This window comes from Dinoponera quadriceps, unplaced genomic scaffold (assembly GCF_001313825.1).
Source record: "Dinoponera quadriceps isolate SergipeBrazil2010 unplaced genomic scaffold, ASM131382v1 scaffold96, whole genome shotgun sequence".
Taxonomy (NCBI): Eukaryota; Metazoa; Arthropoda; class Insecta; order Hymenoptera; family Formicidae; genus Dinoponera; species Dinoponera quadriceps.
The window spans coordinates 178,546-190,957 of NW_014554269.1; the positions used below are offsets into that span (position 1 = coordinate 178,546).

The window sequence follows — 12,412 nt, forward strand, 5'->3', positions numbered from 1 at the left end:
TCACTTTATAAATGAAACATGGCCAGTTGTTAGAGACTTCATATCATGTACATTATACGAAAAATTTAGCAATTGTTAACTATATAGGAATTTTAAATAATAAAAGTTTCTCATGTTAATTTACAAGTAATGTTGATACAAAATCCTCGTATTCATCATCAGAGGATGAAGAGTTTTCAAAAGCTATTTGAGATATAATTATTGCAAGAACTTCCTATTAAACTATTTAACTTCCTAATTTATAGCGTGTTACATTTAAATACATTTAAATGAACCAATAGATTCTGCTTGATTTTTGCCATCAGTCTGTCATCAAATCTTGTTGTATTTCTGCACAAGCTGCTTACAGAGTCTGCAGCAGACATTGTGCAAAAATCAGCTTTTGCAGGTTTGACTATCTGAGATAAATTATGTAATCTTGTTTTAAATTCCTTTATTACACTTTTCATCAGTACACATCTTAAATTGGTTTACATATGTAAAGTATTATGTAGTTCACAACGCTTTGCAAAAGAAAAGTTAATGTAGTAAGTTACATATTAGTTGTTAAAACTTATAAAAAAGTGTTTGTATTAATAATGTACACATATATAATATTGGTTATTGATCAAATAGAAGATATTAGCTATACTAATATAGCTATACTATACTAATATAGCAAATAGAAGATATTAGCTATACTAATATAGCTAATTTTTTTTAAATTCTTGCTGCACTATTTATGAGGCTATTTATACGTTGTATGAGATTTTAATTATTATAATTCATACATTGTTCCTCCTAATAACTCATAATAATTCTAATTTCTCCTTTTCTATACAGTTGATAGTGCAGCTTCTGTGTAATGTAACATTGCATACATGTACATACATCATTTTTCTTTCATCCTAGAGTTTTGTATTATATATGAGAAGCATACATATATAAATATTGAAAGTGGGATTCGCGGACATTAATTTCCATCTAAAGAATTCAAATTATTTCCACACTTAGCAGAGTATATATCATTAGAATTGTTTTTCTAACTAATAATAATATGTAACTTATAAGTAACAGAATGAGAGAAAATCAGTCTTCTTCCACATTTGCCAATTCTTCTTTTTAGTTTAGAAGCATAATTGTTGAAAGATAAAATACATAGCAAAATCTATAATTTTAATATAACCTGATCCACTCTCTGTTTTATATTTTATTTTGGAAGAACAAACGCATGAAATTACGACACGATATTGTACCAGGAAGATACAAAACTTTGTCTCAATACACGTATCAAAACTTCAATGTTCAAATATAACTTTGCAATGTCACCGAAATGATTTGTTTCTATAATCGTTATTTGGCATCTTCGCGTGTCGTTTTATAACTCGAAAAATTAACGTTCTTATTATTATTTTAAACTGGCAAAATATACTGACTGACATATATTATTATCCTGAACACGAATAGTTGGTTCACAGGATATTTGTCACTACGTGTTATTACTACGATATTCCCCTATTGTTCTCAAGCTTCATAATATTGTGAACTATGATTTTATTTGATGCAATAATGATTTCTACGCGCCACTCGTCGTGAACACAATTTCTCATAATCTCATGTATCGCTTATCAGTCGCACATTGCTGAATCTTCATAACATGTATCTATATCCTAAAGTCAATCGCTTAAGGATAATGTAAATTTGAGAAACTGTATAGTATGTGTGTATGTGTGTGTGTGTGTATTACTCGTAGTCATACATTGTTGATACGAAACGCTCAGAAGTTGTTCACCGTTATACTACTTGTCTACTTCTTACGTTTAGTCTTACGTCGTCTGCAATCTCCTCTAAAGGAGTTTTGATCCCCTGATGTATTAGCACTGCCAGATTTGCTATGGTTGTAGAGATTATTCAGAAAGTCCTCGATATCTGCTTCGCTATTTCGTGAAAACAAACAAATTATTACTTTAGAACAAATTATTGCAAAGATAACAATAAGAAGTCAATGTTCGGGTGGATCGGCGTGTTTTTTTCGAATCGAATCGTTGATTAAATTCGACCAAAAACCAATCCACTCGACATGCCTAAGTTAGTCGCGTGACATAGCATACCTCGTATTTGGATCTATTTGTTGTCGCTTTTTACCGCTATTGGATGTTTGAGATGGTAATCTTTGCCCTAAGACGATTCTATACTGGACACTATGTGTGTTTGCTCTAAGATGCTTGAGATTCCCGGCCTGGCAAGCCGCCCACTCGGTCACATCATATACCGCCCCTTCCATGCACGCGTAATAGTGCCATCGAAAACCCATTAAACGAGACTCCGCCCAGATATCTCCCTGTGGACAATGTGTTTCAGTTTAGGTAACAGACATCAGGCTACTAAACACGCATACATAAGAAGGTCAATGCAACATTTACCTCTTTCGCGCTGTGACGTATTTTACATTGGGCGCAAAACCGTGCGGCATAACAGGGACGTTGTGTAGGAATACGTTTGTGTCTCGAACCACAATTTGTACATCTTATGGTATTTGCCGCCTGCTCCATCTTTCGATGAAGCTGAGACAACAAATCACTGAGTTCGCCCCATGCTGCTTCAACTTGTCTAGTCTGGTCAAATGCCTGTCTTCGTTCCTAAAATAGCGCGCATGTTTCAAATACACGTGTTATAAATTTGCACTTACGAATAAAGGAATTAATTCCTGACACGTATGACTTTATCACATGTTATAAAAGATTAAATGATTACCGGTTCTCCGATGATATCGAAGGCGTGTACGAGAATTTTGAACGCCTCTTCAGCTCCAGGCTGATTATTTTTGTCCGGATGGACTAAGAAAGCTTGCCTTTTATAGTATTTCTTGATATCATCATCCGAACACGTGGGTGTAACGCCAAGTATACTGTACGGATCCTTTCCCTTGCAAGCCAGTAATCTCTTCATGGCTTCTTCGCCAGTACTAGGTAATGCAATATTAGTTTCCAACCCGCCGTGAATCCAATTGCCATTGTCCTCCTTCTCTTCGCTTTTGGTATTTATCTTTCGCCAAAACGCAAACTTACTGCTTCCAAACCAGCTATCCAGTTGTTTGCCGATGGCATTTAGAACGCGAATTTTACAAAATGTCACAGCCATATATATCCACCAACCCTTTAAATAAAGTATGCTATGGTACCAAGCCCATTTACCGCTGTAACAACATATTAAGAAATAGAAAATTGCCCACAAATAATACCCACATACGTTTGTGTTCAAAATATGACAAGAGTTTACTGTATCAATGTATACTTACAGCTGTACAACGAGATTAGCGCTCATGCTAACTACGTCAGAAACTAGATGTAATAGCCAATAAAAGATTTTCAATACAACTTTACTCCAGCGTGTGGCATATTTATTTAAATTTTTACATAAATCCTTGACAGGAGATTCTCTATTTTCTCTTCTTCTGTTTCTCTGCCCTTTCTTAATTTGCTGCGCCTTCTCAGCCTGAAAGCGTTTAGGATTCTTCTCCTTGACTACTTTCTTATCCTCTTTACTGAACTTGTTAATAACTTGCTGGTTCTTCTCGATCTTCTCCGGAGAGACCGTCTGACTGGAGGTGTTAATTGTACTCAAATTGTTGTTTATCTGTATCGGACGTTTCGGAATATTCCCAGCAGCTTTTGGATTGCTATTTTGTATCTTAGTATTGTTAAGGGTCTCGTTCTTTTCCGTTTTCTTAGACGGTTTCACGGTTTTCTTCTTCTCGAAGTGATCGGACCTGTCGAAGGTATTTATCTGACGCGAGTCGGACTGCGAGCCGAGGTTGTCCAACGACACCCAACGTCTTGGAAGATTGGAGGAATTCTTTTCTAAAACTTTTCTAGGGATCTGTATTTTCGGGGAGTTGTGATCGTCGCTGCCGGACGAATTTTGCCGTTTCAATAGCGCAGGTTTATTCTTACTTTTGGAGCTCTTATTGGAGACCTTCTTGCCAGTAGTTTCGATTTTCGGCTTCATAGACTGTACTGTTAACGGAGATGGTGGAGTTGGCGCAGATTTCGTCAATACGTCCGAATAGGACGGTCGCATAGGTTTTACCTCCGCCACCATCCTCGGTTTCTTGTATTGAGAGTCCGACATATTTCTAGGTAGTTCCTCCGTCTCTCTCATGTCTGGTACAGACTGTGGTACAGGCGTGATATTGGGAGACCCACCGAACGGGCTATACGTTCCGGATTGATTCGGCACCCAGTTTCCAACTAGATTGTCAATCAACTGTTTCCCATTGAAGTGTTGACTTGGCAACTCAGACGGTACAGGCATATGTTGATCGTTAAAAAGACCGTACTCTTGATTAACCATGCTCTGATTGGGATAAGGTGCCATGTTTGAGAGTTGACATTGCTCGGCCATAATTTGGGAAGCGTTTCCGTAAATAACGTTGATATAGTTGCCTCCTCCAACATCAATGGTGCCAATGAGATCGTTATTCTCATTAATACCCAAATGATTCACTGTCTGTGGCGGAAAATATATTGAGTCAGTAGCCGTGGAATCATAACCAGGCATATCTGGCATGTACAGAGAAGTGGTCATTGGTGTTATTGGCTGTATTCCAGATGGATTAGAATGTGCTGGTTGCCCAGTTGCGATGTGATGTCTAGTCTGACCGGTAGCATAATCACCCCAATTATGAGAGGTCGCTTGCTGCGGAGTAACACCAAATTGAACATAAGGACTACTCGAATTCTCCAGCTCTGCAGTCATAGCTTCGATTATTTTATCCAAGGACATATGTTTAATACCAGGAGGTGATTGCTGCTGTTCCGCCATGTTGATATTAGTATCTGAAGAAAAGATAAATGTGTTATCAATCTGATACAATTTTGATAAATATCTAAAATTTACTTAATAAAATGGCAAAATGGATAACGTTGCACTTTAAGAAACTTTATGTCAAAAGACAGAATAAACATAGTGTGTTGATTGTAACATAAGGATTTTAAGAATTTCAACTGCTTAACTCGTGTGCAAAACGAGATGTTATAAAAGAATGGCATCTAACAACTTTTATCCACAGTAACACAAGCAGAATGCCAGTCATATGTTTTAAAAAAATGTCTGCTACTGTATTGTTCACATAACCATAGCTGTACCGAGAGTGTTAAGTAACGTCCGCCATTAACGTGCAACTTAAAAATATTCAGCAACGAGCCGGGTACAGTTGTTTCACATTGGCTGAGGCAAATTCGTATTAAATGATTGCTATCGAGAGGAATTCCGTTTAAAATTCCATAACCTAAAATGAATGCCAGCAGACATAAAGGCACAGAACTCACATTCACCAACGAGTTAATCTTTTTCACGTCGCTATCTCATATCCTTCATTTAACACACTCTGCATTAATAACAAAAGTTCATATTTATATAAGATACATCGTTTTACGTTATATACCATGCGGTAAGCAGAGAACCAGACATATTCGCATTCTTTGATATTGTCCGCAATTCGCACAGAATAATCAACAATCATGATACACGAATAACCAGAAGGGACGCGTGTGATCGAAAATTTCTAATAATATAATCGACTTGCGATTGCGCGGCGAATTGTAGCAACATTCGCGAATCAAAATTTATCGGCGAATGTTACCTTTCTAGTTTCCCATCATTTCGTGACATTATATCTTTTTCGCTCGCTCCCCGTATGCACTGCGCATTCGGCTCGCGCAATCTCCGCCGAGACGAGCCCTGTTTCGGTCGCCACTCTTCACTCGATCGGCCATGATCCTGAACGCCGTGTCAAAAGCAGTCGCTGGGGCCTTGAGGGCTTCCAAGCCCTCCCTCCTGCAAAATGAAGTGGCGAAGGTATCGGGCGCCCTTGCTGTCAACAGTGAGTACGCGTTTCGCAATTCAACATTGTGGAAAACTAGCTGAATATTGCTGACGAACGCTACCCCGTATACTCCTTGTCTGTCGTCTCTCGATCTTCGTCCTTTACCTTAATGAAGATACCTCTCGAGAAGATTTAAAGCTGTCATTCGTTCTCGATCGTCTCAGGTTTTAACACAAATTATTCGACTCGATAAAACCGTTCATTTAATGATTATATAATCGCTGATCGATCGCCGCAGGTTTTACTTGCCAACATGGCGGCACGAAGACACGTTCGTTCATTGCGCCTGGATTAGTGATCTGGTTATCTTGCGTATAATCACCGATGCAACCGCTGTTTTTTCGGAGGATGAGCGAAGAATACTTCACTATGTAAAATTTCCTACCTCACACAGTTTACTTGTTGCTTGATTACAATTTTTACGAAAGTTAATTTTACTCCTTACTCCCTCACTTTCCTCTATATTCCATTATTTGAGTAATTTATATCAGAGAATGTGATTCAAAATGATGATGACACAAATTATATAGTACGTTACGCTAATTAAAATATCGATAGAAAAACCAAAGGACTGATTTATCACAATGGTCATATATATATTTTTATGTTATGTAATATATTATAAACTCTCTTGTCACTCTTGCAAAGATACTCGAATGTTTCAAGACTTCTTAATAAAGATACATAGTTCGCACATCTAATTATATATGCCGGATTTTTCTCAATTTTTAATCTTTAATATAGAAAAGGATTATGCATCCAAAGCTGCGGCCACATCTAAGGGTAATGCGCAAGGAAAGGTAGTTGCTGTCATCGGTGCTGTTGTTGATGTACAGTTTGAAGATGCTCTTCCACCTATCCTCAATGCCCTGGAGGTACAAAACCGTACTCCTAGGCTGGTACTCGAAGTTGCCCAGCATCTTGGGGAAAATACAGTTCGCACCATTGCTATGGATGGTAACATTTTTCAAATGTCGCAAGATATATGCTTTGCAATTAATGTACGAAATTAGCAAATTTTTACTAATGAATTCACACAAATATTTAATTTCATTATCTCTAAATCGTGTTAATAATAATTTACTATTGTTTTATTGTGTTAACTGTGTAATTATATATATATATATATATATATATATATACTATATAGTACTAGTACTATAGTATATATATATATATATATAGTAGTCGTTCGATAAAACTAAAGTTTGTATTCTCAACTTTGAGAAATAGTAAAGATATATTATTATATCATAGGTACGGAAGGTTTGGTACGCGGCCAAAGTGTCTTGGATTCTGGATATCCTATTCGTATTCCTGTGGGAGCTGAGACTCTGGGTCGCATCATCAACGTCATTGGCGAACCCATTGATGAGCGTGGACCTATTCCTACTGACAAGCTAGCGTCTATTCACGCGGACGCTCCCGAATTCGTAGAAATGTCTGTCGAGCAAGAGATCTTGGTCACAGGCATCAAAGTCGTGGATCTTCTGGCACCTTATGCCAAGGGTGGAAAAATCGGTAATACATCCTTATCACGAAAATAGAAAAAAAAAGATATCGTCCATTAATAAATTAACGAATCATTTGTTAGGTCTCTTCGGTGGTGCTGGAGTCGGTAAGACCGTACTTATCATGGAACTGATCAACAACGTGGCCAAGGCTCACGGTGGTTACTCTGTATTCGCTGGCGTGGGTGAGAGAACGCGTGAAGGCAACGATCTCTATCATGAAATGATCGAGTCTGGTGTCATTTCGCTCAAGGATAAAACATCGAAGGTAGCGCTTGTATACGGACAGATGAACGAACCGCCAGGCGCCCGTGCCCGAGTGGCTCTCACTGGACTCACTGTCGCCGAGTATTTCCGAGACCAGGAAGGTCAGGACGTACTGTTGTTCATCGATAATATCTTCAGATTTACCCAAGCTGGTTCCGAGGTATAAAAATTCATTATATACAGATTTAAGTTTAACAATCTGACACACAAGTCAGTTTATTTATGATCCATATTGGTGTATAATTCTTCAAGTTTATTCTTATACATTTATATCTCTCGTAATGGTTGGTAAACAGAGAAGTATAATACGTTCAGTCATACATTTATATAAAATCTTATTTTTCGATACATTCCAGGTGTCCGCCTTACTGGGTCGTATCCCATCCGCCGTAGGTTACCAACCCACATTAGCCACTGACATGGGTACCATGCAGGAACGTATCACCACGACAAAGAAAGGATCTATTACTTCCGTGCAAGCTATCTACGTGCCTGCTGACGATTTGACAGATCCTGCCCCTGCCACCACCTTCGCCCACTTGGATGCCACTACCGTATTGTCTCGTGCCATTGCCGAACTTGGTACATATTCCGAGAATTATATCTATTGTACACCGTGGTATGCACCATGACCGATATCCTTAATTACGAATTTATCAACAATGCAGGTATCTACCCAGCTGTCGATCCTCTTGATTCTACATCCCGTATTATGGATCCTAATATCATTGGTACGGAGCACTACAATATCGCCCGTGGTGTACAGAAGATTCTACAGGATTACAAATCGCTTCAGGACATCATTGCCATCCTTGGTATGGACGAGTTGTCCGAAGAAGATAAGCTGACGGTCGCTCGTGCACGTAAAATCCAGAGGTTTTTGTCCCAGCCATTCCAGGTGAGAAATGCATCGCTCTGAACCATTGTGTATATAGGGATTACTTGCGTGAATCTAATTGTTCAGTTGTAAAATTATAACTCTCGATGTAACTTATCGTATCCTTCTAGGTCGCCGAAGTGTTCACTGGTCACGCAGGCAAACTAGTACCATTGCAGGAAACCATCAAGGGATTCCAGAAAATTTTGGGTGGAGAATTAGATCATCTGCCGGAAGTAGCGTTCTACATGGTTGGTCCAATTGAAGAAGTAGTAGCGAAAGCAGAATCATTGGCCAAACAATAAATTAACTTACAGTCATCGTAAAGGAGTCATTGAGAATTTATTCAATTGTTATTCAAAAGTGACCTTCCGATGAAACTTGCATTCTCGACCTTTCGAGATCTCTTCGAATTTTTATCATATCGCGCTAAAAACGGAAGGAAAGAAAATTCTTATCATGTATAATTCATTTTATTCCTATAATCTCTGACACGTGTGTGATTATAAGGAATTATCTTGCAATCATAATAGTCTATTGTTATAATAGACTAGTCATAATACTGCAAAATTACCACACAAGCAGACTTGAAAGGTCGCTTTGCCTCTTACTTACCTTCCTTTTACCTCTTAAAAATAATCGTTCAAAATTACAAGTAAATGAACGCATCGATCAGAATATATATACACTGGAACTTTTGAGATCCTCTAGTTATAATTTACTTGGCAATCTTGTTATTAATGTATATACCATAGAATAATGGTATATGTGTTAGATATTAATAAACATTTCACAAAGACATATTCCTTTCTAAACGTTCATTCAGTTATGAAAGACTCATGTAATGTGTAATAAAAAAAATTTGCCTAACACAATACTGTATATAGAAATTTGTCATAAGTGTTGGATCTAAATAAGGAATAACGCAAAATTATAAATAGAAATAAGGAGAAGAATAAGAGTCCGAAAACATATTAATCTTTATATTATCAGTGGCCTTCATCGAAATCGATCATTGGTTGTGTTAATTTGTACGATCTTCTTAATACCTAGCAAAAAAAACATAAGCGTCAATCTTATATACATGCAGTTTTGTATATTTAAATATAAAGGATACATCCTCAATTCAGCGGATGATAAGTAATCCAAGTAATACAATCATTATCATCCAGTCAATATTTAAAAAAACAGAGTCTATGTAAAATAAAAAAATAATACAGAATTTTGTTACTAAATTTGCAATCTCTGCTAAATGGAAACTCATAAAAACAAGAATTTATCGAGAACACAACTTACATTCCACTGTTTCATATTTAACGAGACAATTGTTTGAGCGCCCGTTTTGTCAGTGGTTTGTTCATCTTGCTGACTCGCTGCCTTGCGATATGGTTGCACGACAAGATTTTCACGTTCACCTAAAAAAAAATAATTATTACCAGATGCTCTTGAGAGAGGTGAAGAGAAAATATAAAAGAATTACCTTTACTCAATTTTACGACTCCATCTTTAATGAGAAAAGATACGTATAACAAATTTCTAATGGTTCTCCCGAAATCGTAGGGATGTAAAATTAATTTAAATAAATCAAGCGGCCTTTGTGTTTCCTTGCAATAACTTATAATTAATTTTCTGATTTTTTGAATGGTTTGTTCTACACTGTCTTCTTCCTTGTTATCCTTCTGTGATACTAGTTTATTCGGCACTATCATTGTTGCCTTCTGTGCTTCCTTCCTTTCAATTTTTTTCCTGCTTACTACCTTTTTTTCTAAAGGCTCTAGTGTACCTGTAATAAAAATTAAAATTATTTGGTTTCATTTTTTTAACAGAAATAGTTATAGCTATCATTTAACTTTCAAGTAATTGATGAAAAATCTACAAATATATTTGTGATATTCTAGAAATATGATATGTGTTATCAGTTACGTTTTAGTATTTACAGCATGTTGCTTCTGTTAATAACTCTGTATATACCAATTGTATAGACCAACCTGATAATGTGTTATAATCAGGAATCCTTCTGAATAACTTTGTTATTTGTGTTTCTAAAAGAGACCAATTCATTGCCTGCTCATCATCCTGTGCCTCCTTCTGTATGTACTTTATCTAGGTAACACACACAGATTTTTAGTTATTTTAACAGCTGTGTGTACTATTTTAACATATTATTTAACATAAACACTACAAATAATTATAGGTATTTATAATATTATTCTTTTTAACAAACTCACTATTTTCTGCGCAAAGTCAATATGGTCATAATCGCGCATTCTTTTTTTTAATGAAACGGCGCAAGTTTTTATAACCTTGGAAGAAGATATCATCATTTGCGAATCGATAAGTACTTCTTGTTGATTGCATACTGAAAACATAATTAATAAAATATTTTATCTAGAAATAATAAAAATGCCAATTATTAATATTCAAATGATGAATTATTTTATATTGTGCGTCACGTTTCAACATTACACAGACATTATCGAACACTTGATATTAACAAGTTCATCAACAACAAAAATTTGAATTTTAATTTTATTTGTTCATTTTACACTTTTATTGTTTTCCGCTCTTTAGATTTTATTATTTTTGTATTAGAATTTCTGGCTCCAATTAACCCTCAAAGTATGCTTTTGGGATATTGTGTAACATACTCCATGTGATATTCTATACAATAATGTATTGAAGTTAGTTATACATACTTTTGTCTTGTACACTTGTTTCATAAGTGACATTATCAGCTTCGACTATTGCCTCATCTAACTTTTTTATTGTAGTAGTATTAATTGCATCATCTATAAAATATTAATTAGTCGTATTCTACACATAAAGTGTAAAAGGATAGGTAAAATAATACTTTACGTAAAATAAATGTTTGCTCTAAGATTCGTCTCAAACAATCCTTGCGTTCTTTAGAGGATCTCATAATGGCCAAGTTTGAAGAATTACTTCGAATGCGTGGCATAACGAAATTTTTAAATTCCTGGATTTTACAGATTTCTTTTCTGTGAAGAGAAATAAATGCATCACTTTACAAACGTGTGTGTGTGTATATGACAATAATTGTTCAATACTGATTATACTAAAGAAATTTACAGAACTTATTATTAAAATGATAAAAGATTGTTCTTTAAATAAAGCATTTTACGTAAATTTTACTGAAGCATATAACATGTGACACATTTTACGTATAAATCGTATAGTATATCGCGATATATTAAAAAGTTTATTATTTTAAAGTCCCAATTCTGCAGCTATTCATGTTCATGTTCAACGTTTGGAAGTAAACATGAAAATTACACAATAAATATCGGCAATATTATTCAGTATATACAATATTTATTTCTTTTTATACAAATGTAAAATACGACGGATCATATTCTCACTCATAACCTAACATGTCCAGTTACCGACACTTTTCTAAACAGACGTATTCATCGAAGGCTTTCCAACAAGTTAACACAGGAATGTGTCCCGTACTTGTTGACCGATAACTATCAAAAAAAAATTACCAGCTCGTGTCGTTGCTATTTATAATATGATTATACCGGCACAACACCATCAAATTCTCTCTCTCTCTCACACTTTTAGTTACGAAAAGTTTGGCGGCACTCCTACAACATTTTCGCTGATATAAAATATAGGAGGTCTGTTCGTTTTCGCAGTACAACAGCATGTAGTGCAGATAGTTCAATGAACTGTTGCACTGAGTCAGGAGGTAGTGTGATCAGTGCAGTACATGAAAGTGTAGCTTGGAAGTGCACGTAAGCGTAACGGAAATTTATACGAAAAGTCTCTATCAAATATGTGGCTTGCATTATATTGAAATGTGTGAAACATCTTTTATATTCCATTTTCAAAAATTGTTAATATTATACACACACATATACACAGCAG

General features: G+C 35.9%; 3 protein-coding genes across 10 annotated transcripts; 1 reads left to right on the top strand and 2 right to left on the bottom strand.

Moving 5' to 3' along the window:
• Positions 1 to 437: 437 nt before the first annotated feature.
• On the bottom strand, positions 438 to 5,502 carry LOC106740780 (dnaJ homolog dnj-5). 4 transcript variants are annotated; one of them, XM_014612162.1, is made up of 6 exons: positions 5,426 to 5,502; positions 3,278 to 4,817; positions 2,734 to 3,175; positions 2,403 to 2,618; positions 2,091 to 2,320; positions 438 to 1,916 (listed from the first exon to the last, which is right to left on the bottom strand). In XM_014612162.1, exons 1-6 carry the CDS (start codon positions 5,457 to 5,459, stop codon positions 1,787 to 1,789), a joined length of 2,592 nt encoding a protein of 863 aa, XP_014467648.1. In that variant the 5' UTR covers positions 5,460 to 5,502; the 3' UTR covers positions 438 to 1,786. The 4 variants fall into 4 exon arrangements, with proteins under 4 accessions (XP_014467648.1, XP_014467655.1, XP_014467662.1 ...); XM_014612169.1 differs by having other exon boundaries at positions 5,310 to 5,496; XM_014612176.1 differs by lacking the exon at positions 5,426 to 5,502 and adding an exon at positions 5,127 to 5,303.
• A 175-nt stretch (positions 5,503 to 5,677) lies between these two features.
• On the top strand, positions 5,678 to 8,851 carry LOC106740639 (ATP synthase subunit beta, mitochondrial). The gene is made up of 7 exons (XM_014611884.1): positions 5,678 to 5,863; positions 6,611 to 6,823; positions 7,124 to 7,387; positions 7,461 to 7,804; positions 8,001 to 8,226; positions 8,313 to 8,542; positions 8,653 to 8,851. Exons 1-7 carry the CDS (start codon positions 5,755 to 5,757, stop codon positions 8,824 to 8,826), a joined length of 1,560 nt encoding a protein of 519 aa, XP_014467370.1. The 5' UTR covers positions 5,678 to 5,754; the 3' UTR covers positions 8,827 to 8,851.
• Positions 8,852 to 9,424: 573 nt separating this feature from the next.
• On the bottom strand, positions 9,425 to 12,153 carry LOC106740646 (EP300-interacting inhibitor of differentiation 3-like). 5 transcript variants are annotated; one of them, XM_014611915.1, is made up of 8 exons: positions 12,028 to 12,153; positions 11,378 to 11,520; positions 11,218 to 11,310; positions 10,750 to 10,880; positions 10,510 to 10,624; positions 10,002 to 10,304; positions 9,818 to 9,936; positions 9,425 to 9,570 (listed from the first exon to the last, which is right to left on the bottom strand). In XM_014611915.1, exons 2-8 carry the CDS (start codon positions 11,478 to 11,480, stop codon positions 9,511 to 9,513), a joined length of 924 nt encoding a protein of 307 aa, XP_014467401.1. In that variant the 5' UTR covers positions 11,481 to 11,520; positions 12,028 to 12,153; the 3' UTR covers positions 9,425 to 9,510. The 5 variants fall into 5 exon arrangements, with proteins under 5 accessions (XP_014467401.1, XP_014467409.1, XP_014467383.1 ...); XM_014611923.1 differs by lacking the exon at positions 12,028 to 12,153 and adding an exon at positions 11,909 to 12,020; XM_014611897.1 differs by lacking the exon at positions 12,028 to 12,153 and adding an exon at positions 11,902 to 12,020.
• Positions 12,154 to 12,412: the final 259 nt, after the last annotated feature.

Bases quoted from the DNA above. Each gene is read 5' to 3' on its own strand.
- LOC106740780 (XM_014612162.1), bottom strand. From the start codon at position 5,459: ATGCGAATATGTCTGGTTCTCTGCTTACCGCATG. The intron at 2,619-2,733 runs GTAATCATTTAA...GCGCTATTTTAG, and splicing joins TCGATATCATCGGAGAACCG to GAACGAAGACAGGCATTTGA. The intron at 2,321-2,402 runs GTAAATGTTGCA...CATTGTCCACAG, and splicing joins TACGTCACAGCGCGAAAGAG to GGAGATATCTGGGCGGAGTC.
- LOC106740639 (XM_014611884.1), top strand. From the start codon at position 5,755: ATGATCCTGAACGCCGTGTCAAAAGCAGTCGCTGGGGCCTTGAGGGCT. The intron at 8,227-8,312 runs GTACATATTCCG...TCAACAATGCAG, and splicing joins TCGTGCCATTGCCGAACTTG to GTATCTACCCAGCTGTCGAT. The intron at 8,543-8,652 runs GTGAGAAATGCA...GTATCCTTCTAG, and splicing joins TTTTGTCCCAGCCATTCCAG to GTCGCCGAAGTGTTCACTGG.
- LOC106740646 (XM_014611897.1), bottom strand. The intron at 10,881-11,217 runs GTATGTATAACT...TTATGTTTTCAG, and splicing joins AACAAGTGTACAAGACAAAA to TATGCAATCAACAAGAAGTA. The intron at 10,625-10,749 runs GTGAGTTTGTTA...TGTGTTACCTAG, and splicing joins TTGACTTTGCGCAGAAAATA to ATAAAGTACATACAGAAGGA.